The following is a 21,618-nucleotide window of genomic DNA, read 5'->3' as shown; positions in this document are numbered from 1 at the left end:
GAGAATTATCCAAGTGTGAGTGGAGGGAAGAAGCGGCAGAACGAGCGGGAGGATGCGCCTCTCCTCCCTCAACGTTGTCTTCATCCTCATTATCACGTCTTTCATCCGCCCCAAAAAGTTCAGAGAACCATTACAGTTTTTAAGAGCCATACACAATCCATCCCCCCATTTCCATTTTTTCCACCACTAGCTTCGGGCGAGAGGTGAGCTCAAGCCGGTTCCCAGACAATCGTCAGTAAAAGCCCATGACAATATCTTAACTTTTTTTTTTTTTTTTTTTTTTGGGAGGGTTGTGAATCAGCGGCATTATAAACGGTGCCAGGTGCGTGTTGTCCTCATTCATCGATTGCTTTCTTGTGAACCCACAGTTCTAAGAGGGTGTGCACAATTCTACAACCACATTATCTCAGTTGTTTGCATTTCTTTTTTAAGATCACAAAAACGCCATTTAAACAGGGGTGTGTAGACTTTTTATATTCGATGTATAGACAAACATGGACAAGTTAGAGTCTTGACTGAACCTCACATGCATGTATTTGGAATATAAAAGTCAGGAAGGAATAATAATAATAATAATAGTAATAATGATGATATAAGGACACTGAACAAAAAATAACTCATGGGGGATAAAAATGTATTGGTGAGTGCGTCTGTATTTTTCATTTGACATCTTAATAAATAACGTGCTTTGCATTTTTTTTTTTAGACATAATTTGCATTTCTAGATGGAGGTGTATTAATCTGTACAAAAACCTCGAAAATGATGTTAGTAATTACCAGTGCTGTTCAATGATGACATAAAGGTCGCATCGGGTGCTGGTAGAACACACTAATTAAGCACCGTTTATTAGAATCAGAATCAGATTTATTGCCCGAGTATGTAAACTACATACGAGGAATTTGTGTCCGGCAGTTGGAGAGCCGACCCGAGGACGACATACGTACACGTTGAGTACGACGGGAGAGAGACCGTCAGTTGACAGACGACGAAGCGCAAGGGATACGCAGTCTCGGTTAAAATGCTCATTAGAGCGATGGTCCAATTCCGTGACAATGTAGCAAAGGGTGTCAAGACTTCAGGGAGTGTTTGCAATTCAAAGTGACGAATCGTACGATAGTCTAGGGTCACGTCGATTGTGCAAATGTTGCAGATTCTCTTCAGTCAATTTATGGGAGATTTTTTTTTGGAGCAATTGCTGTCACATCTCAGTAAAGTTGCCCTTCGGTGCCTTGCACGAGGCCGCCTCGGTTTTTTGACGGTTCTTTACCCTCTCTTCCCCACAGTCCTCTAAGTGTCTTTGGTCCAAATCTGCAATCTGTAAATGCGCCCTTTTGACTATTGAAGTCTTCTAAAGAAGCCGAACGACATCGCTGACAAAAGGTGCACTTATCGAGCGAGAGGCGGGCGCCTCGACGGGTGACACCCGGCCGATCATGTGGCTGTGTCTCATTACGCCGAGACCTTTGGGTGCCCCGCCGCTCGCTCCCCTTCGCCCGCAATCACAAGCGAGCTGCTATCATGTGATGTCCTGTGGCTCCGTCGGCAAACAGGGACACTTCTATCCCAGTGCCATCTGATCGACACGCCACGCTGTGTCACATGGACACTTGCCGACAGTGCAGATTTAGTGCGTGTGAACGTCCCTGTAAGCCACTAAACGGGTCACTGACAGTCGCGGCCATGAGCCGTGTGTGCTCCAGCTCCGCTCGAGGCCAAAGAAATACCACATTGACTTACTAAAATCAATTCTTCAGCACCGTCTTCTATACAAATAGAAAACTAACAGACGCTTGCTTGGATCTAGGTGGCACTCGTGCTAGCTAGCTAACAAACTATAAAACTAAATTACAATCAGTGTTACAAGAAGTTGACATGAAAAATATGACACGTAAAAAATATGAGACAAACACCAAAGACAATGGCAACTCTGAGCTTCAGTCCAGGCAGCACTTAGGTGAATGAACATGGACTCACACCAGTAGAATATCGAAATTATGCGAGTTCTGATCGCTGGTTCTCATGTGAAAAGGATTTGGCCATTATAAAAAGGAACTTGTGTGTCTTCTAGGCAGCATTGAAGCTAAGGAAAATTACTTCAAATAGCTAGCTAGCTAGCTAGCAATCGTCCTAGCAATCTTCCTGGACCTGTTAGCTAGCTAGCTAGCTAGCTAGCTAGTTTGTTTGTTAGCTAGCTAGTGACACTAGTATTATAATTTCAACAGGATAAGATTTCCAAAGTTAGTTAGCTAGCTAACAGGTTAAGGAAGATTGCTTTGGAAATCTTATCCTGTTGAAAATGTAATACTAGTGTCGCTATTTCACTTGCTTTCTCAAAGTAAAATAACGTAACTACATTTGATTACATTTAGATTCATTTCTTCATTTTGAATAAATCCATGGACCTTGGATGTTTCCTCGAGGGAAAAAAAAAGGTTAAAATCATAGAACCTGATTTTGTTTGTCTTTTTCCCCAAATAATGTACACGCTACAAAAGCTGTGGGGCTTCTTTTGCAACACTCCTCCCAACAAACATAGACAAGCTGTTATCGCGCTGAGCCGCTGCAGACTTTCCAGAGCGCCGTCGTTGTCATGTCAGAGTGTGTTTGTGTGCTCGCGCCTGGGGAGTAAGGATGCAGTGGCAGAGCTTTAACCCCACCGCCACTCTTCTATCGATCCGTACAAGCCTCAGCGGCTGTTGCCGCAGAGCCGGTTGCGCTCTGTCTTTTACGGGATTCGCGCCGCCACCGATCCCCCCCCCCACGCCGCCGCCCTTCCCTACCTCCAAAAACCAGAAGCCACCCAGCCCCTACCTCCCACGCATCATCTGCCTTTCTCTACCTCACTTTTCTTCTAATGAGTTGCAACGCTGATAACGAGGCTGATGATCTTCCATTGATTCGCCTATCACTTGCTTGTCTGGTAATTGATCCGTAGCTGAGCCTGTAGTTAATTACACGGCCTTCGTCATGGACCTTTTCCCTGAGGGGGTGGGGGGGGGGCTGGTGGTGGCCCTTTCTTCTAGTCTTTTTTTTAAAAAAAAAAAAGGAACCTGGATAATTGTAATTTGATATTGTTTGCATCATCCTGCAGAATCTTGTACATCCTAGGCGAGGATGGGGGGTGGATGCAGTTCTGAAACATGATACAGCAAAAGTGGACCTCAGCCTCCATACTGCCACTTCCTACTCCATACTACCCAGAGAAAACCGAGGAAGTACAAGAAAAACTTCACATTGGAAGCCCGCAGCCCAGATTTGAATCTATGACCTTTGAACTTCGAGATGGACATTCTAGCCAGTCGTCCACTGTACCATCCATCCATCCATTTTCTTTGCCGCTTATCCTCACAAGGGTCGCGGGGAGTGTCAGAGCCTATCCCAGCTGTCAACGGGCAGGAGGCACTCAGGCGGGGTCGGGATCGAACCCGGGTCTACAGAAATGTGAGGCCAACGCTTTACTAGAGTAGGAACGTTATAGAAATGAAATTGAGATTTAAAATCAAATACCCTGGCGGATATTTGACCAGTCATTCGTGCAGGGGTGCTCCTAGAATGTCAGAGTGAGCGGGCACAATACACGCTTCAGGTCCCCCACGCAGGTTTTAAACCAGATCTACGTCTGAGTTATGGCCACACTTTCGATAAAGTGTGACATGATATTTTAGGGTGCACAATTAATCATTGTCTTCACTTAATGCCTGCGCTTCTATTACAACTGCATGGTATGTATATATATATATATATATTTAAATGACTTGGATTTAGGTCTGGGCTCTGCCCAGATTATCATTTTCTGAAAAGGTGAAATTATTGAGCTTTACCAACGTACAAAGTGGGAGGGGGGAGACGTGAGTGACGAGTTCACGATAGAAGATGGCGGCGAAGAAGCAGAGGGAATGTCTTCATTGTTTAAGATGTGAGCCACTCTATGAGGCGTACCTCTATGCTCTGATGGCGCCTGGGTCCACATGTGTGTGCGTAGCCCCCCCCCCTGCCCCCCCCCCTCCCCCTCACTTTTTGACTGCCGCTGCTGTGGGGACCAATTTGGCTAAAATGGAACCTCTTCCTCATTTTTTTCTTAATTAAAATCCGAGAGTCTCCGCGGGGGGAAGCGTACGCGGGCGTACGTGTGCGCTCTGGTGGCAGACTGCCCGCGTTCCATTAGTCTCTCATTAGAGTCGCGGAAAGTCAGACAAAGGCGGAGGATTTGTGTCGTCGGAGCATCTTTTATCTGTTCGCATCGTTTCGGGTACATTGACACATGTCCATGCAAAATGCACATTATTGAGCAACATTTTAAACGTCAATAATGTCAGAAAAGGTGACACTTCATACATATCTCTATATTGAGCATCTGCGACATGATACCATAGACATAAAACATCTAAAAATACCTGAGATGCCTTGGAATATTTTTAATTTGAAAGAGAAAAATAGCAGAGGTCAAGCATATGGGCCCTGTTTGGACCCACGACCCACCCGTTGAGAACCCTCGGCTCCTCTTGGGCGAAGACATATTGCCTCCAAAAGTACTATAAATATGCAAATATTTTCTATATAGTGCTTGTCCTCATTTTGGAATGTCCAAGGAAGCTGAACGATTGAATGGACAGAAGAGTTGATTAAAAAGATCAATCAACAACTAACCTTTGATCATGTTCATTGATTCTTTCTTTTGAAATTAAAAAAAAATTAAAATCATCCAAATCCTCCGAATTTCAGCTTCTCAGTTAATAAATATTCTCAGAAGACACTCAAAAACATCTGCTTTCACTTTTTAAAACAATAATCCACTTTTTTTTTTTTACCTCCATTCCCACATTACGGGTCAAACCAGTAACCGGATGACAATCAAATTATGTTTGTGCATTTAATGCACTTTCAATTAAAAATATTGCCTCATTTTTAAATACAGCGATGGTCATGAAAAAAAAAGTTTAAAAAATTCTAATTCATTGATGGATCGAAAAATAAAATGCATTGACAGATTGTTCAAAGAAGCCCGAGTGCACGTACTAAAATATTTGGCAAAATATCTGTATATACTTTTTGTTGACTATATATATATATATATATATATATATATATATATATATATATATATATATATATATATATGGAGGGGGTCTCTATGTAATCTTTTATTCTGATTTTGACCTGATATTGGCACAAGATGGGGAAAAATACATTGTTTTTCAATATTTTTCGGGACTACATTTATTGAAGTTTTTTTTTTTTTTTTTGGGGGGGGGGGCGAGTGTGTGTGCGTATCGGGACGGTCCCACAGGGAGGGGAGAAGAGGGGCGAGGGGCGAACTTGCTCCGAGTCACTCGCATGCACCAAACATGTTAATGAGGCAGCAGGACCGACACCCCCCCACCTCCATCCTTCCTTCCACTCCTCTCCCTCCTTCTTGCCCCCGCCCCCTTTACCCCGAGCCGAAGAGATGTGTGTGCCTGCGAGAGAGAGAGAGAGAGAGAGAGAGAGAGAGAGAGAGAGAGGAGAGAGAGAAGAGAGAGAGAGAGAGAGAGAGGGAGGAAGCGTGTGCCGCGATGTCATTGAGCATCTCACACACACGCGCGCGCGCATGCAGGAGTCGGGCTGAGGCGCTGAGTCCATTTCCTCGGCGGACTACGGAGCGAGGAGAAGGAAAAGGAGAGGACAGAGGAGGAAAAGCAAGGGGGACGCGGTCAAACACGGAGAGAAAGAGTTTAGGAGAGAGTCGAAGAGTAGAGAAAGAGAGAGGGAGAGGTGTGGGGGGTGGGGGGCTGGGGGGGCAAGCCACTCCTCATCTTCACTTTGCCGGGACACACGCAGAGTTGATGGTAAGGCGCTTTCCATGCTCGTGTGTTGCTTTCGAGGCACTTTGGAAGTGTTTTGATGGCACTTTGTGAGTGTGTTTTCCATATTGTGGACACACACACGGTTCTTTATTTGTTTTGGGTTTTTTTTTTTTTTTTTTGGGGGGGGGGCTCATTTTGCGTTCTCATCACCGTGAACTCAAGGCCACTCATTGCCACCAATCATTTCCTATCCATCCCCCGTAAAAAAGAGGGCGGGAAGGTGTTTGGGAAGAAAGCCAGCAACCCCAAAAGAACCCACCTTCGCTGATACTTTTTCTCCCCCCCCCACCCCTTCCACCACTACCACCACCCCCCTCCTCCTTTCTCTGTCTCCATCAAGTCCAAGGAGGCAGATGTGAGAGGCAGCAGTGAGCGCCACACAGCCCCACAGGAGCCCACCACCACGACCACGACCACGACCACCGGCACCGGCAGTGACCCGTCGACGCCCAGCACGTCGCCGCCTCTTCCTCAGCCAGCAGCCAAGGCTGAGTACGGAGCCGCCGGCCCGGAGAGCGAGCCCTCCGGTAGTAGCAGCGGTGAGGGGGCAGCCGGGGGAGCGGGCGAGAGCTCCATGCAGTTCAGCACCAGACCGCCCAGCGCCGAGCAGCCGGGCTTCATGGGGACATGGCAGCAGCAGAGCACTGACGGCAACCTCCTCTACAGAATGTCCCAGCAGGTATGAACATCGGCTCGCAACACTCTGCTTCTTTGGCCAAACTTTCAACTGCTGCTGCTGCTGCTGCTGCTGCTGCTGCTGGGTTTCTCAACAACACGCAAAAAAAAAAAAAAAAAAAGCATCTATCTGATCCCCCTCACCTCCTTTCCATTGCATTCTTATCTGCTTTTACAAAACATCAATCTTGTTTAAAAAACAAAAAAAACAAAACATATTTGCATCTCGTGCAAAATACACAAAATGTGACGGATGACGTGGTGCCCTGTCTAGTTGGCTTTTTGATTTAAGTCTCACTGCCTGGACTTTTTTTTTCTTTTATCTTAATCTTTTTTCATTATTATTTTTGTTTCACCTCCGTCTCTGGGAGCGGAATATTTGACTTGACGTGGCCGAGGCAGGGAGCTCGGAGCCTGGGTAACGTGAGCGCAGAAGCGCCGGGAGCGAGCACCGGTTGTCCGGTGCTCTGAGGGATGGAGGCGGTGTGCAGAGGCAACAACGCCCCCCCTCGCCCCCCTCCACCCTACACCACCCCACCCTGATATTTTTTTGTCCCTACCCCGTACCCCCCGAATGTTAGGCTTTCTTATTTTAACTTTATACTTGTTTTTACGGTGAGATAATCGGTTGTTTTATTTCAGTTCTGTTTTTGATTCAAGTTTCGGTTCGCTAAAAGAAAGGGGGGGGGGGCGCACTAGATATGTGCGTGCGTGAATGCATATGTGTGTGCGCGTGTGTGTGTGCGCGCGCGCGTGTGAGGGGAGACAGAAAAGATCGAGGATGCTGGCTGGCTTGCAAGTCCATCATTGCGGGACCTGCGAGGCTCTCGGTACCAGGCACGCGTTGTCACGGTTGCGCAACAACCATGTGGGGTGCAAAAAAAAAAAAAAAAAAGTGGGAGAAACTTTCGAGCAGGAGGTCTGTCATTTGAAATCTTTGTCTTCCCGAAAATATTTTAAATTGTGCAAATGCTAACGGGACATTTTAAAGCTGTTTTTCTTTTAAAAAACTATAATGCATTTTGGGACGCAAATTAATGGATGATGGTTATGTGGGTGAGGGGGGGTCAGGTGGATGTAGGGGTGGGGGATCCAGTGGTCTAGCACCTGCAAACCCCCCTCCCCGCCCCTTTCAATCTGAATCTCTTTTGGGGTGAAATAATTATTTAATCACAGTTAATCTGCTCCGTTATTTGGCTTGTCACTAAACAGGTAAAACGGACTTTGTGTAAGGCAGCACCCTTGGGTGCTGCTGGGGGCTCCTGCTAGCAAATACATAAAGAAAAGAAACAGGGAGAGAGGATGCGTTTTTGGGCGTCCATGAAGGCCTTAAAATGCAAGAGATGCGGCGAATCGTGGGAATTCGCAGGGAACGCGGCCTTCGATAAACGAATGAAAATACACATTTAACGGAGGAGAAAATGCGCGAGACAAAAACGAGAGATGTAAAATTATTTGCGGCACACATCGATGAGAGATGAGTGGCGCGCGTCAAGATGAAAAATAGATGGCAAAACTTCAAAACGTCAACTTCGAAATAGTTTTAAACAGCTTCTTGTTGATTTCACTTCACAAAATCCACATTTTCAATAGTTATTCTCGTTTTGTAAGAATAACTAATTTATATTTAGGGTATTTTCCTGTTACATTCAACTGACTCGTTTTCTATGCTTGCTGTTTTTTAAGAAAACTGTTTAAATGTTAATATTTGACATCTTTAAAAGAAAAAAAAGGCCGCGTAAGAGTTCCAAATAAAAAGTCGACAACGTGACTCAAATCAATAAATCAGCTTCGATTCCATTAAAAAGTGGGAAAACACGTTTAATAAAACAAAGACAATGAGCATATTACGGAGGGAAGCCTGGAAAGAAAAACATTGAAACGAAGACGATCGATTATTTTCCTCTTCGCGGTCGTTAAATGTTTACGAAAAATCGACCCAATTGCAACGTTTACAACCAACCGCATATTATATTTTGTTTGGGGTGGGGGGGGCAAATGATCACCTCACCGCTGCGCTTTTCGCACAAAGCCGCCCGCAGACCGCCTCTGCTGCAATGTGAGCGCCACTTGAGGAGCGCCGCAAAAAAAAAAAAAAAAAAATTGCGTGTTTTTGTGTGCGTGCGTGCGCGCGTGTACGCGTTATCTCTAAAAAGCGTCTCCCCTTCTCTCCCTGCAAGGGTGCTGTAACGCGGCTTCCTATCAAGTGCGACAGGTCGACTATGGGCCGAGACCTGGACGAGGTACTGTTTCAACCCCCCCCCATATATAACTCAAGCAGCACCCCTTACCCTTTTCCTTTTTTTTTTTTTTGCAACACACACGCAAGCAGAACCTCTTGAACGCACCATAAAACGCTGCAATTAATTACATGAAGCAATAGCAATCGTAGTTGAACCTTTGAAAACGTTATAAATAGCGGATATGGGGGTAAGCGTTTTTATCCACCCCCACCGTGGAAAATCATCCATTAATATATATTTATTTGTAAACCTGTTTTTAATTCTACTTAAAAATGGATTAGTGTAAAATGTGCTTTAAAAATGTCAGAACAGCATTTTCAATTTTAATGTAAATGGTTACGGGCAATATGGCAAACAAACAGTCAAAAAGGTAACAAAATGAGGTGAATCCATAATCATCACACAAGTTTTTATTCATTTGGAATTATTATTCTCGGTCTAATTGTGAGACTGTAAATGCTTTTCCTACCTCCCCAAAATTCATTTTTTTTTTCATTGAAAAAACATTTTTATGCATTAGGAGAAAAAAAAAACATTCCTTCCATATTGGAAATAACAGAAAACAACGAAATGTTTTTTTTTTTTTTAATTCTTGTAAAAAAAAAAAAATACATTGTGACGCCTCCCCCATTTCGAAAAAAAAACTTTAAGACAATGCTGTCAATCGCTTTGGAGCAGATCAGGAAGTGATAATGTGCTTAGTAACACATTGATACACTCACGAGATGCGTGCGTGTGTGTGTGCGAGCGCGTGCGTGTATGCGTGCGTATCGTTAACTGAGCGGCAGAGATTTGATGCACATTTGCAGAATTATCCACACCGATTGTGTGTTGTATTTCCATATCTGACTTTGATGGGTCGTTACCCACGGAGCATGTGGGATGGATGTTTCTACATATCTGTTGTCACGCGTGTGTGCGTGCGTGCGTGCGACTGCGCCGACACTCAGTTTATGTCCGCTGCTCTTGCCTCTTATTCTTCTGAGTGGGTGGCTAAATACTCATGTGCCAGTTGCTCGAGTGGGTGTGTACGGTCGAGGCGAGCGTGCACGAGGGGTGTATGGTCGTGTGCGTGCGCGCGCGCCCGTGTGTGTTGGCCGGGACTCCATGTGTGTGCGGGTGCGAGGTGAAGTGTCTCTTGGCTGGCCCTGGCTGGAGGAGCTGGAGGAGAGCGGCGAGGTGAAGGAGATTTTTTTTTTTTTTTTTTTTGCAAGAAAAAGATGCACTGCTTTCCCTCCCTTTGCTGACTTTCATCTTCATCCTCCTCTTTCATTGCGTTGTCGTTCGCCAGCTTTCCTTCAATTTTGCTCAATCTTAACAGCCGAGCCTCAAAAACACCACAAGTTGAACGCAAGCTTTTTACGCTGTTTAACAATGGCCTTGAAATGGTGCTTTAAAAAAATGAATAAATACATAAAAATAAATAGCGATCCATTAGTGCCATCAGTGTGGCGGCGGCGGCTCGGTTTTGCCTGCGAGGATGTTTGTTTTATTTCTGCCAAGAGCTGACACGCAGACGTTTAATAGAAGTATATGAATTCTATTTGATATCGTGAGCATTTGTGTGGTGAGGCTTTTTCCTAAGTGGTTTGTCCGGTTTATGAAATGAATCGCCGGCCAAATCGAAATGCTTTCGCGGGCTGTAGGTGACAGACTCTTTTAACACCTACCCTCCATTCACTAAAATATATATCATAGTTTATTAGCATTCTTGAAACAGTCCAGTAAGTGTGCGTTTCGTGCGTTGTGTGAGAACGCTTGATCTTGAACCGTCCCATAACAGGCAGTCCTCCAAAACCAGATCTTCACAGAATTTTAGGGATGTGCATTCGTGTATATTATTTTGGTCAAACGCATGGTACTGATCATGTGTGGCGTTACAGCTAAACCGGGCCGAGCATATGTTTTCTGGCACGGACCCGGCTTTTGAGGCAGATCAATAAGGCCCGGTTGGTTCTGTCCTGGTTCCGCGGATGTCGCACAATATTAACGCTAGGTGCGTACTATAATTCCATGGATGTTCCTTTAAGCCCACCCATCTGCACATGTCAGTGGCCATCCAAAGAAAACATGGCGACATACGACCACAGAGTCCGATTGCCTTTGGCTACGAAGGTCAAAGGTGAAGAAAAGCCCAAAAGAAGGAATTAATTGAGGGCTACATCATCAGGTCTATACTGTATCACGACATATCGTGGCGATGCAAATACACCGCCCGTGAGAACTGCGAGCCACGCGGGGGATGGGGGAGGAGATCAGAGCGAGGCCCGTCGCACACGGAACTATGTGGCCGAACGCGATTGAAGTGTTGCGCAGCGTGCTGGATTTGAAATTTGAATGGCAGTTGAACGGGGTCAGAATTTCACTCATGTAATGCATCGTATCTCTTGAGCTTGGGACACCGCCAAGCTGTACCAAGACAGTAAATATATGATGTTTTACAATTATACTTCTGTTATATTACTAGTGTGGCTAAAAAGCAAAGCGTGCAGAGTCTCTGTCACCAAAAATGCAAGATGGCAGTCGACGAATTGGGGTCATCATTGCCAAAAACCCCTCAAATACAGGATTGACTGTACGCTCCATGCTACAGCAGCCTGGGCAGTCCATTTCCCTATTGACAATTGCACCCTGTTGTTTGTGATTCAATAACAATGCCAAAAAAAATGTATGTCGTAGATGTTGCGCCTGAAAATGCTGTTTACTGATAAAACCTGCTTTTTGGTTGTGGCAAGTTAGTAACATATGTGAGCGAGGATTGAACAATCAAAAGCGTGTTTATTGTTAAAAAAAAAACAAACAAGGAAGTTTTCTCGAGTAGTTCGGTCCACTTTAGTACTACATCAAACAAGGCACTATATTTATGACACTGTGAATAAGAGTCATCAAGCAATGTAATGTGACCACAAGCACAGTAATACTGAATAATCATAATAATCATGCAAGTGAGAATCGTCCCGACTGCAATTTGTTCACGATTGTCCAGCTCGGTTGCAATGGCCTTGGTGTGTCGGTTTCCCAGCAACGCGGGGGCATTATTGTCATGATTGAACAATTAATGATAAAAATGAGTCGATATATTGCTACTGTAAAATACTGACAACAATCGTCGCACATATTGTCGTTTGAGTTGTTTTGCACAATACTGTGTAACTGCCTTTGTACATATTTATGGCCACGCTGACTTATTATTTTTTAAGTTGTGACTGTTATGGTGCATTTCCTTATTATTCTAACAGACTCAGTTAATTGAATTTTAATATTTGAAGAAAATATGCTTTAAATATGAGCGATAGATGGATATGTCATTTTTTCAGGCCTGATATAAAAACCGCTTATTAGTCATCAAAGAGAACGATAAACAATATTTGGAGCTGATATTCATTTGCAGTCAAAGGGAACTTTTTTGAAAGGAGAAAATTCCTTTAACTGTACTTTAAGCATATTTTCGTGAAACAGCTTTTCACGTTTGCAACAGGTGAGGTTATTTTTTCCCCTCCAACTTACACAATGGATAACTTTGTTTTAAAATAACAAAAAACAAAAGTGCATAGCGAGATTCCAGAGTCAACAGTACATCTTATAGAGCTAATTGAGATAGCTCCCAAAAGTTGTCTACAGTCAACAAAGTTTCCATCATGGACATATTTGACTTTCTTGAAAAGGCAAAAATAAAAAGTGCAGAAAGCTCCCAAGGTCAGCAGTGTCTAAAGTTAACAGGTAAAAATCAGACGATAGACACATAAAGAAATAATTCCCTGAAGTTTTCCTCGTTTTAAACTGATCACTCATCAGTCACATGATTTTAATTTTTTTTTTTTTTTTTAAGGCCGATGCCAACTTGTGTCAAAATGCCAAACATCGGCACCGGTAATCGTCCCGGCCGCTAATCAGACTCTCTATTAAATGTGCATTTTAAGTGATTTATCAGCACTTTCCAGTATTGCCTTCTTAACCCCGTTGGTTAGCGTCCAAAAGGGCTGCGTCGCATACTTGGCTTTTGGCAAGTTTCTTCTTGCGGTGAAAGTAGTCACCCGTGTGAGGGGAAAAGTGTGTGTGTGTGTGTGTTGCTCAGGATGTCACCACCCTGCTGCAAGCTAATGAGCCTCACACACACACACATACACACATGCACACACACACACACACACACACGCGCAAAGGCATGTGTGCGTTTGCAGTGCCAGCAGGTCAACATGCACTCTGCGACCGGCTTGGGGCCCATAGCGAAGTCGCGCTCGCGGATTATTTTTCGGGGGACGGGAAACCCGCGTGTCGGCGTTTCGGAGGCGTGAGCGCACGTCTGAGACATTGTTTCCCCCCCCTCCACCTCCCCTCGTGCGTCCCTGGCCGAGGTGACGCGGCCCGTGACCCGCGCTAAGTGACAGGAACCCGGGGCATACTTTCACGCCGGCTTCTCCCTTTTCCTGTTATTTCTCAACTCCTGGAGCTCGGCCAGTGCGCCGGGCAAATCTTTCTTTTCTTCTTCTTTTGTGATTATGTCTGTCTTTAAGGACCCTCTCACACATACACACACAAACGGAGACTTCCCTCCCGTGTCTTCTGGCTACCAATTTTCCCCATCAGCAGCGGCAAACGGGCGGAAGGGAGCTCTCGAGGCGGTCAAGCTTTCATTTGTCTTGTTGTCCATGTGACTAATGCCGCCACCGCTGTTTGAAGAAAAGCACTCGGGCTGGATTGCTGTTATTATCATTATTATGACTTGAAATCATCATCCTCATGCCACGGGGGTAATGACGGCCATTTTCGCTGATGACTCACGTGACCGCGTGCTTCGCCAGTGCTTTTTACGCGGGCATTATCAGAATTGTGGTGCGAAAAGAGCGTTTTCAGGGAAAAGCCACCGACGAAGAGGTCGCGTCTCTTCGTGTGTGCTTTCTTTCTTCTATTTTTTTTTTTTTTAACTCGCAATGGAGATGTGATGGCCAGAGGCCCAGGGAGGATTTTTTTTTTTTTTTAAGGGAGGTTCTGGAGACGGGAGGCTAGTGGTACAGGCCGTTGTCGGCGCCGTGCCATCACAAACACACAGATTATTCCATCCTAAAGGAAAAGATAACCTTTTTGTTAAAACTACTTTTTTCTTCCCCTTTTTGCACACATGGCGTCTCATTAGCTACTTTTTGGTGTTGTTACAACATGTGTAAGCGTTTGTTTGCGCTGCTGGATTAATAACGTTTAATGGCCGCTGTTAAATGCGGCCGCGTCGGCGTCCCGCAGCTCGTGTTTTCCTCGCCGAGTGACTTTTTGTGTGGTTGCGTTCTGTCCTATTTGGAAAGTGTGGGCCACACAGAAGACGGAGGGGCGGGGGGGACGGGGGGTGGCTCACGTGTTGTCGCATGCCCATACCTCCAATTAAGTCACATACGATCCCATGTAAGGGGCATCAGCAAAACCCCCACAGCTCCCTTCCCCAACCTGCCCTTCTCGTGATAATCATTGTGGGATCGGAGCGACGGAACAGCGGAACAAAGTGAAAAATCTTGTCTGGGCCTAAATGGGAAATTTTGTTTACGTGTTAAAAGGAGAGAGAAGTGTTTTGTTGAACCGTGACACACTCGGCACACACACACACACACACACACACACACACACACACACACTGACTTGATGTTGATGTTTTCTCAGTAAATGGCCCGACCTGCCTCTTCCATTGTCGGGAAACACTCAGCCGTAAAGTGGACGGCTGCAGCGCCTTCTCGTTCCGTGATGAGCGCGACTCGGACAACCATTTAATATTTCATGCCATTTAATCTATTTGATGTGTTTTTTCCGGCGGGGGGAAAAAAAAAACCTAAACAAAACCCACTTTTGTTTTTCCCGTTGACGAGGATTTGTAAAAAGGCGGCTCGACCTCAGGTATGTTGCGCCCGTTTCGGGTCCTCGTAAATTCACCGTGGCTTGAAAGGAGGCCAGGAGGGTAAAGATCAACGTTCGGGCTCTGATTTAAGGGCTGACATCAATGAGAATGGCAGGCAAAACACCCACGAGGGTATCTGCAGCGGAATGACACTTAAAGACGGGCGAAAGCGCATTATGACAAGGGCGGGAGTGTGAGCAGGGGGAGGCCCAGGGTCCGGGGCAGGGGGGTTGGGGGGGAGGATGCGGGATCAATTGGTAATAGGCCGAAGTCACAGAGGCGATTAGAGGCGTCGACTCGCCCCGTGTTGTAAATGCTGTCAGATCTGTTCAAGGAAGCCTAATACCTCTCAGGTTGAAAGCTGTAATAACATCAAGTGTAACCCGAGCTGCGGGGAAGTGCAAGGGTGAGTCTGGGCAGGCTGGGGGTGGGGGGGGAGAAAAAGAAAAAAAAAACTGCAACAGGAAGTGGTTGAAAGCAGTTGAACGTTAAGGTGTGCGCGTGTACACTGGGAGCAGTGAGGTTGATGGGTGAGGAAAAACGGGGAGCAGACGTTACCCCCCCCCCTTCCGTTCAATTCTAGTGGTGTCACTAATTCATTTGGCATCATTAGAGCGAGGGATGGGACCAAGACAAGCGCCCCCCCCCCCCCCCACCAGCGGGGGTCGGTCCCCTCTGGCAAATGCACTCTGGAAGATATATGCAATCACCCTTAAGCCCCTTTCACACCGCCTTCACGGCAAATTGGTGTAGCAGAGGCATGACGGCTGTCCGCTTGCCCCTTTTCAGACCCTGTGTGTTCTCGTCGCCGGCGCAACGAGGTCACCACGCGCTTGGCGACAAATCGTCACCAGTGCTTTCAACGCAAAACTTCAGACACTCACGCTCCTGTGTTGCGTCTCTGGTGCTGCTCCGGAAGCCCGACTTCAAGCCAACCTTCTGTTTCGCCGCCTTAGCGGCCCCGGACGGTTAGCGTGAAAGCGTCACGGGCGCATTCTTTATCTCCTCCACCGACAGACACGTGTACACCCATAATCCCCTTTCACGCCGCAAATCGGAGGCGTAATGATTATTCAGTCGTCATTTTCCCACAGAACTTCAATGCAAAGTGAGGGCTCCCGCGGCAGATGCGGTTTGACACGTTGAGATGATGACGTGCGCGGGTATGTCGGGTTCCCTTTCGGCAGAACTTGGGCAAGTAAATCTGTCCCGGGTCTGATCGCTTCTCCGTCAGCAGCCCCGCTCCCATCCCCGGGTTTGGCGGCTTCCATGCGGGGAAGCGAGCCGGGGAAAAACTAGAGCTATTGTCTCGGTCTTTCTTGTGCACATACTTAAACACACACACACACACACAGATGACAGAGGCACACACGGCGCAGTGCGGGCGCAGTTTGGGGAATAGAAAATTGCCTTCTCAGGAAGGCCCCGGCCAATTAAGGACCTGACCGTATTGAATGTCAAGTGTTAATTTGGCCCCACCCCCACCAGCAGCAGCACTCTTTTGCTCAGCCCCCTCCGCCGCTCACCATCGACCCTCCATTTCCCTGCAGTGTGGGTCCCAAGGATGAGCCGAAGTTGATTGCTGCTCCGTATTATGTGTCGCAAGCACAAGTGGCAAACGTGCCCCCCCTCCTTTTTAGCCTTCAGCGGAGACCCCCTCACCCCCCCCCCCTTCCCCGACTACCCCGGTGGGACGCAACGATGGATGGGAGGATGAAGGATTAACTGTACCACAGTGATAAGCACAAGTGTGTGCGTGTGTTTGGGGAGGCTGTGGAGGGGGGGGGATTAGTTGGTGAAGAAGTCAGGGGGCTGGAGGTGGGGTGGGGGCAGCAGAGAGAAAGAGGCCACAGGGTTTGTTTGATCTCCCAGGACTGGGCGGTGACTCTTGATGGTCTTTTAATGGCCTTCACTCTTACTGAGGTGACGTCCCAGGCACACGCGTCCTCCAAATCCAACTCCCGAAGGAGGCGGAGTACGCTGAAGGAAAAGCGCTTTTTTTGGGGGGGACTTACAAAAATGCTGTAATATGCATGTCAGGAGAGGAGTTAACAATGTCACTATGTAAAGAAACAGAAAAGATAACTCCCTGTTTTTGAAGGTCGTATCCAGAACTATTTTTGGGATACCATGAAGATTTGTGCGTAAATATTCGGTAAATAACGGGACTAGGTTAAACACGGTGTAGTTATCCACGTTCCACCACTGTGTTTTGATTGTAACATAGTCAAGCATGCTTGATACATAAAAGTTTTTGAACTATACCACAATTCATGGGTTGCATTTGTTTGGAGTCCGCACTTAAAGGCAGATGGTGAACCCCACGCAAAGGCTGTTGTCACTCAAGATTCCTTCAAATGTGGCATCGTTTTAGCATTTTGGATTGCAAAATGACAGCATCTTCGGTATACTGACAACGCAATCTGCAGTCGGAACTGCGGCTCGAGTGCACAACTTGAAACGATGTCGTGTGGAAAGCAACTGTTATCGAAAAAATATCAGTAGTTCAGGATTTAACGTTTTTCGGTAAATGTGACATTGCATGAAGTCGTAGGATCCATCAATCATCTTTTTTTTTTCTATACCCTTGCCACTACCCATCAAGAGAAAACCCTAAAACGCTTCCGTTCTTATGTCACTTGACAGTTTTCCTTATTCTTCTTCTTTTCCTTTCGGCTTGTCCCGTTAGGGGTCGCCACAGCGTGTCATCTTTTGCCATCTTAGCCTATCTCCTGCATCTTCCTCTGTAACACCCACTGTCCTCATGTCTTCCCTCACCACATCCATAAACCTTCTCTTTGGTCTTCCTCTCGCTCTTTTGCCTGGGAGCTCCATCCTCAGCATCCTTCTACCAATATACTCACTGTCTCGCCTCTGGACATGTCCAAACCATCTAAGTCTGGTCTCTCTAACCTTGTCTCCAAAACACCCAACTTTGGCTGTCCCTCTTATGAGCTCGTTTCTAATCCTATCCAACCTGAACCTCAACATCTTCATTTCTGCCACCTCCAGTTCTGCTTCCTGTTGTTTCTTCAGAGCCACCATCTCTAATCCGTACATCGTGGCCGGCCTCACCACTGTTTTATAAACTTTGCCCTTCATCCTAGCGGAGACTCTTCTGTCGCATAGAACACCAGATACCTTCCGCCAACTGTTCCACCCCGCTTGGACGGGTTTCTTCACTTCCTTTACCACACTCCGTTGCTCTGTGGTTTTCCTGATTCTATGACCTCAAATGCGGGCTTGTTTTTACATTTTTTCTTTCCAAAGTTTTGATTGGTGGTCGCTTTCTTAGCTGAGATTGAGGCTGCTTTTGAAGGCCAGTGATGTAATAACATCCCACGAAGGCCGTCCCGAGTCAAAGCCTCATTCAAATGTGGCCTTCGTTTATTTAGTAGTGGTTCTTTTTTGCATATTTTGCTCCTATCCTTTAAGACAGTACTTGTACAAAACACAAAACGACACCGTTCCCGATTCCCGAAGGCCCGATTCTATGATTCAAACGAGTCTTCTTTTTTACCTTTCATGCCGTAGACACACTGCCAATATGCGTCATGACGCTATCTTTGCGTCACCGAAACGACAAAGTTTGCGAGAAAGTTGCCAGAGCCTAACAAAACACTGTCGGGTCCAAGCAGGCGTTGTTTGTGAGTTGCACTGATGGTAAATGGCCACCTCCTTACCTCCGTGATCTAATAGATATCCACTTAGTCTTAATGGGCAGATTTCCTTTCCCCGCTCCTGATGACTCGCGCACACTTTAAAGGTAGAATTCCCAGCTTGTCTTTCGCTTGTCTCACCACCGCCCCGTGACCGCCGCCGTTCCCAACACCTGATCGTGCCCACGCGTACCAATATTAACACTGGACACGTTCGAGCCGCTTTTTCACATCAAGTCCGTTTCAGTGGACGTGTTCGCCCGTGTTTGTGTGCGCTGACGGTGATGTAGTGAAATTGAATCGGGAGTATGAGTATTGATCCCTTCCTACCCCCCCCACCCCACCCCCGCGTGCACTCCCTGTGAGCCACCTGCACAAAGCTGACAAACACTTACGGCGACACGTTCACACCAGAAGTGCGGAAATTCAGCTTGCTGTTTGCAAAGATGATCGCTGATAAGGCTTGGACAATATGAATTTGCATCGACACACATGCACATATGAACCCCTGACTTTAGTTATTAAAAATGACGCCTTATTTGTTGATGAACTGGTAAAATATTGAAAGGTGTTCAGGCATTAGGTATTCCCTGTAAGAGTTCTTCGGACTTTTTTCAAAAATGTTGTATCCACTTAACGTCCATAAAAATTATCTTGATTGATTAACATTGCATGGGGGTGGTCTTTCATATGCTATCATAAATGTTAAATCTGTTCAATATTTATGATTGCAAGTTCTTATATGTGTAGCGAACAGAGTATAATGTATTGTTTAGCATGGTAAACATGACAAGGAGGACCGTTTGGAACAATTTAGTTATTGGGTAGGTTAACAGAATCAGCACCTCCAAATCCGAGACAATGGTCCTCTGTCGGAAAAGCGTGGCGTGCCCACTCAAGATCGGGGATGAGATCCTGCCACAAGTGGAGGAGTTCAAGTATCTTGGGGTCTTGTTCACGAGTGAGGGAAGAATGGAGGGGGAGATCGACAGACGGATCGGTGCAGCATCTGCAGTGATGCGGACTTTGTATCGGTCCGTTGTGGTAAAGAAGGAGCTAAGTCGAAAGGTGAAGCTCTCGATTTGCCAGTCGATCTATGTTCTTACCCCCACCTATGGGCACAAGCTGTGGGTCGTGACGGAAAGAACAAGATCCCTGATACAAGCGGCCCAAATGTGTTTCCTCCGTGTCGAGCCGCTGCTCCTTCGCATTGAGAGGAGCCAGTTGAGCCGGTTGGGGCATCTGATTCGGATGCCTCCCTGGTGAGGCGTTCCGGGCATGTCCCACCGGAAAGACACCCCGAGGACGACCCAGGACACGGTGGAGAGACTGTGTCTCTCGGCTGGCTTTGGGAATGTGTCGGGATCCCTCCGGAAGAGGTGGAAGAAGTGGCTGGGGAAAGGGAAGTCTGGGTATCCCTGCTTAAACTACTTCCTCTGCAACCCGATCCTGAAAAGCGGTAGATAATGGATGGATGGATGCTAAGCTAACAGCCTTATCTACTTCTATTTCTTCTTCTTTGTATTTTCCCGGTAGACTGGAGGTGCTGTGGTACAATGCTGCCCCTAATGGGTGAGTCTTGACACTACAACAGACATGAGGGAGAAGACTCGCGATTTGCGGTGGGAAATTGTTACGTGTGTGTGATGTGGTGTGTTGATCACGTGGCGTACACGACACATGATAAGAGTATTTTTTTCATCATGTGTGAGGTCTGTCGCATTTTAAGTATTGGTTAAGATCATAAAAATCAATGTGCGTGTACTCAGCTTTACTGACAAAAAAAAAAAAAAAAAAAAATACAGTCGACCAAACGCCACTGAAAATATCCTTGGTGGAAGTAATTACAACTCCAGACGTGTTATGACAGACCGAGCTGTGCGTCGTAGATTTATGCGTGCCGGGGGCCCCCTTAAATAAAGCCCATTTTTGCACACACGTTTGCATTGTTTCGCGCTACAATCTGTTATGTCAATAACACAGGGCGAGTTCATAAAAGTCAAGGGGGAGTGTAATTCAGTCCCCCCCGATCATCAAAATAGCAGCCACCCATGCAGCAGGCGCTCCTGGGACGGGCGCGGGTCGGGAGGGGGTGGGGGTGGGGTGGTCGAGCCCGTCAAAGGCCATCTTAAGTGTGCCGTCTCCGGGTAGATAGTGATGTCTGCTGGGTGGGGGCTCGAGTGGCGTCTGACAGGCCTTAATTGATCACCCTGACCGAGAGCGGCGAGCCGGCAGAGGGGGGGGGGGGTTGGAAGGATGCAATAGATAAAGGAAAGAAAGAAGAAATTGTGCGAGCGAGTGGCTTAATCTCTGCGGAGCGCTCATTTCAGGGCTCCGGGAAGATGAATACGGCGGACCCGGCGGCTGACACAGATGGATAAGGCCGGCTTGTGGGCTGGTAGAGTTATAAATTAACACATTATCAGGCCTTAACGTGGACTTGCGACCTCACACCGACACCATCAACACACACACACACACACACACACTTTGTGAGGGTGCCGACGGTGCTCCTCAAGGGGCATCGATTTGTTAAAGTGCTGAATTGGCTTGGTCTGGTACTACTTTCTTTCCTCCTCTCCTAACCCCTTACTGAGTTCTCATCTCTATTTTCACCATCTTGTCCATCGCTCATGTCTTTATTTGTCAACCCACGTTCAAAACCACCCTCTCTCCTGGGTTGTCCTGGCCCCAAATCCCCCTTCTTCTGGGTCCAGCTGCTCCCATCTGCGGCCCCCGCGCGTAACACCGGCCGGCCAACATTGTTATGTCGCTGATTTCGAGACCGAAAGGAAAGCACTTTGTGAGTGTGCGCGGAGCAGGGGGATTGGTTTTTAATAACCGCACGAACAGTGGGGCTTATATTCCGGGCAGCCTGCACATTGTAAGGCCACACACGGTGACAAGGTCCTGCACAGTTCTCTCTATGTAAATCTCGACCGGCTCCTCCGGTGCGAGCCAAAAAACCCCACCGAGCAGAACAGTTTGGTACAGTACGGAATGACTGAAAAGTTCTATGGGGTATCACGATACGTAATCTGTAGCGTAGCGCATAGTCTTGGCCACCAGACAGTGGCGCTGTCTGTTGATTAGCAAACTGAAACATCACCGTCGTCAGGCTGTATTTGAAGGCCATGATTCAAATCATTATTGATGTTTAAATATAATGAAATGCTGCAGTGTCTTCTTCAATGTACCAACAAATATTTGTTTTACTACACCACATTAGTATCCCACAAGAAATCTCTCTCCATGCTACCCGAACTGCCCTAAGATCGAATCGCCATTATTTTTGTTTTAATGAACCGAGTCGCGACAA

General features: G+C 46.6%; 1 protein-coding gene and 1 long non-coding RNA gene across 6 annotated transcripts in view; one reads left to right on the top strand and one right to left on the bottom strand.

Moving 5' to 3' along the window:
• Positions 1-21,618, bottom strand: part of LOC133506136 (uncharacterized) — a 304,856-nt gene that overhangs the window by 93,241 nt on the left and 189,997 nt on the right. The window lies entirely within an intron of this gene.
• Positions 1-21,618, top strand: part of bnc2 (basonuclin zinc finger protein 2) — a 206,261-nt gene that overhangs the window by 86,304 nt on the left and 98,339 nt on the right. For 3 of the 5 annotated variants that reach the window (XM_061829949.1, XM_061829950.1, XM_061829955.1), the window contains exons 2-3: positions 6,185-6,523; positions 8,700-8,762. In XM_061829949.1, coding sequence (XP_061685933.1) covers positions 6,185-6,523; positions 8,700-8,762 — 402 coding nt within the window. Of the gene's footprint in view, positions 1-5,603; positions 5,827-6,184; positions 6,524-8,699; positions 8,763-21,618 lie in introns of those variants that run through there. The other 2 variants (XM_061829951.1, XM_061829952.1) reach the window with 2 other exon arrangements.

Source organism: Syngnathoides biaculeatus, chromosome 9, assembly GCF_019802595.1.
Source record: "Syngnathoides biaculeatus isolate LvHL_M chromosome 9, ASM1980259v1, whole genome shotgun sequence".
In the NCBI taxonomy this organism is placed as follows: Eukaryota; Metazoa; Chordata; class Actinopteri; order Syngnathiformes; family Syngnathidae; genus Syngnathoides; species Syngnathoides biaculeatus.
Note: the sequence above shows the minus strand (reverse complement) of the source record. Positions and strands in the feature narration are given on the sequence as shown.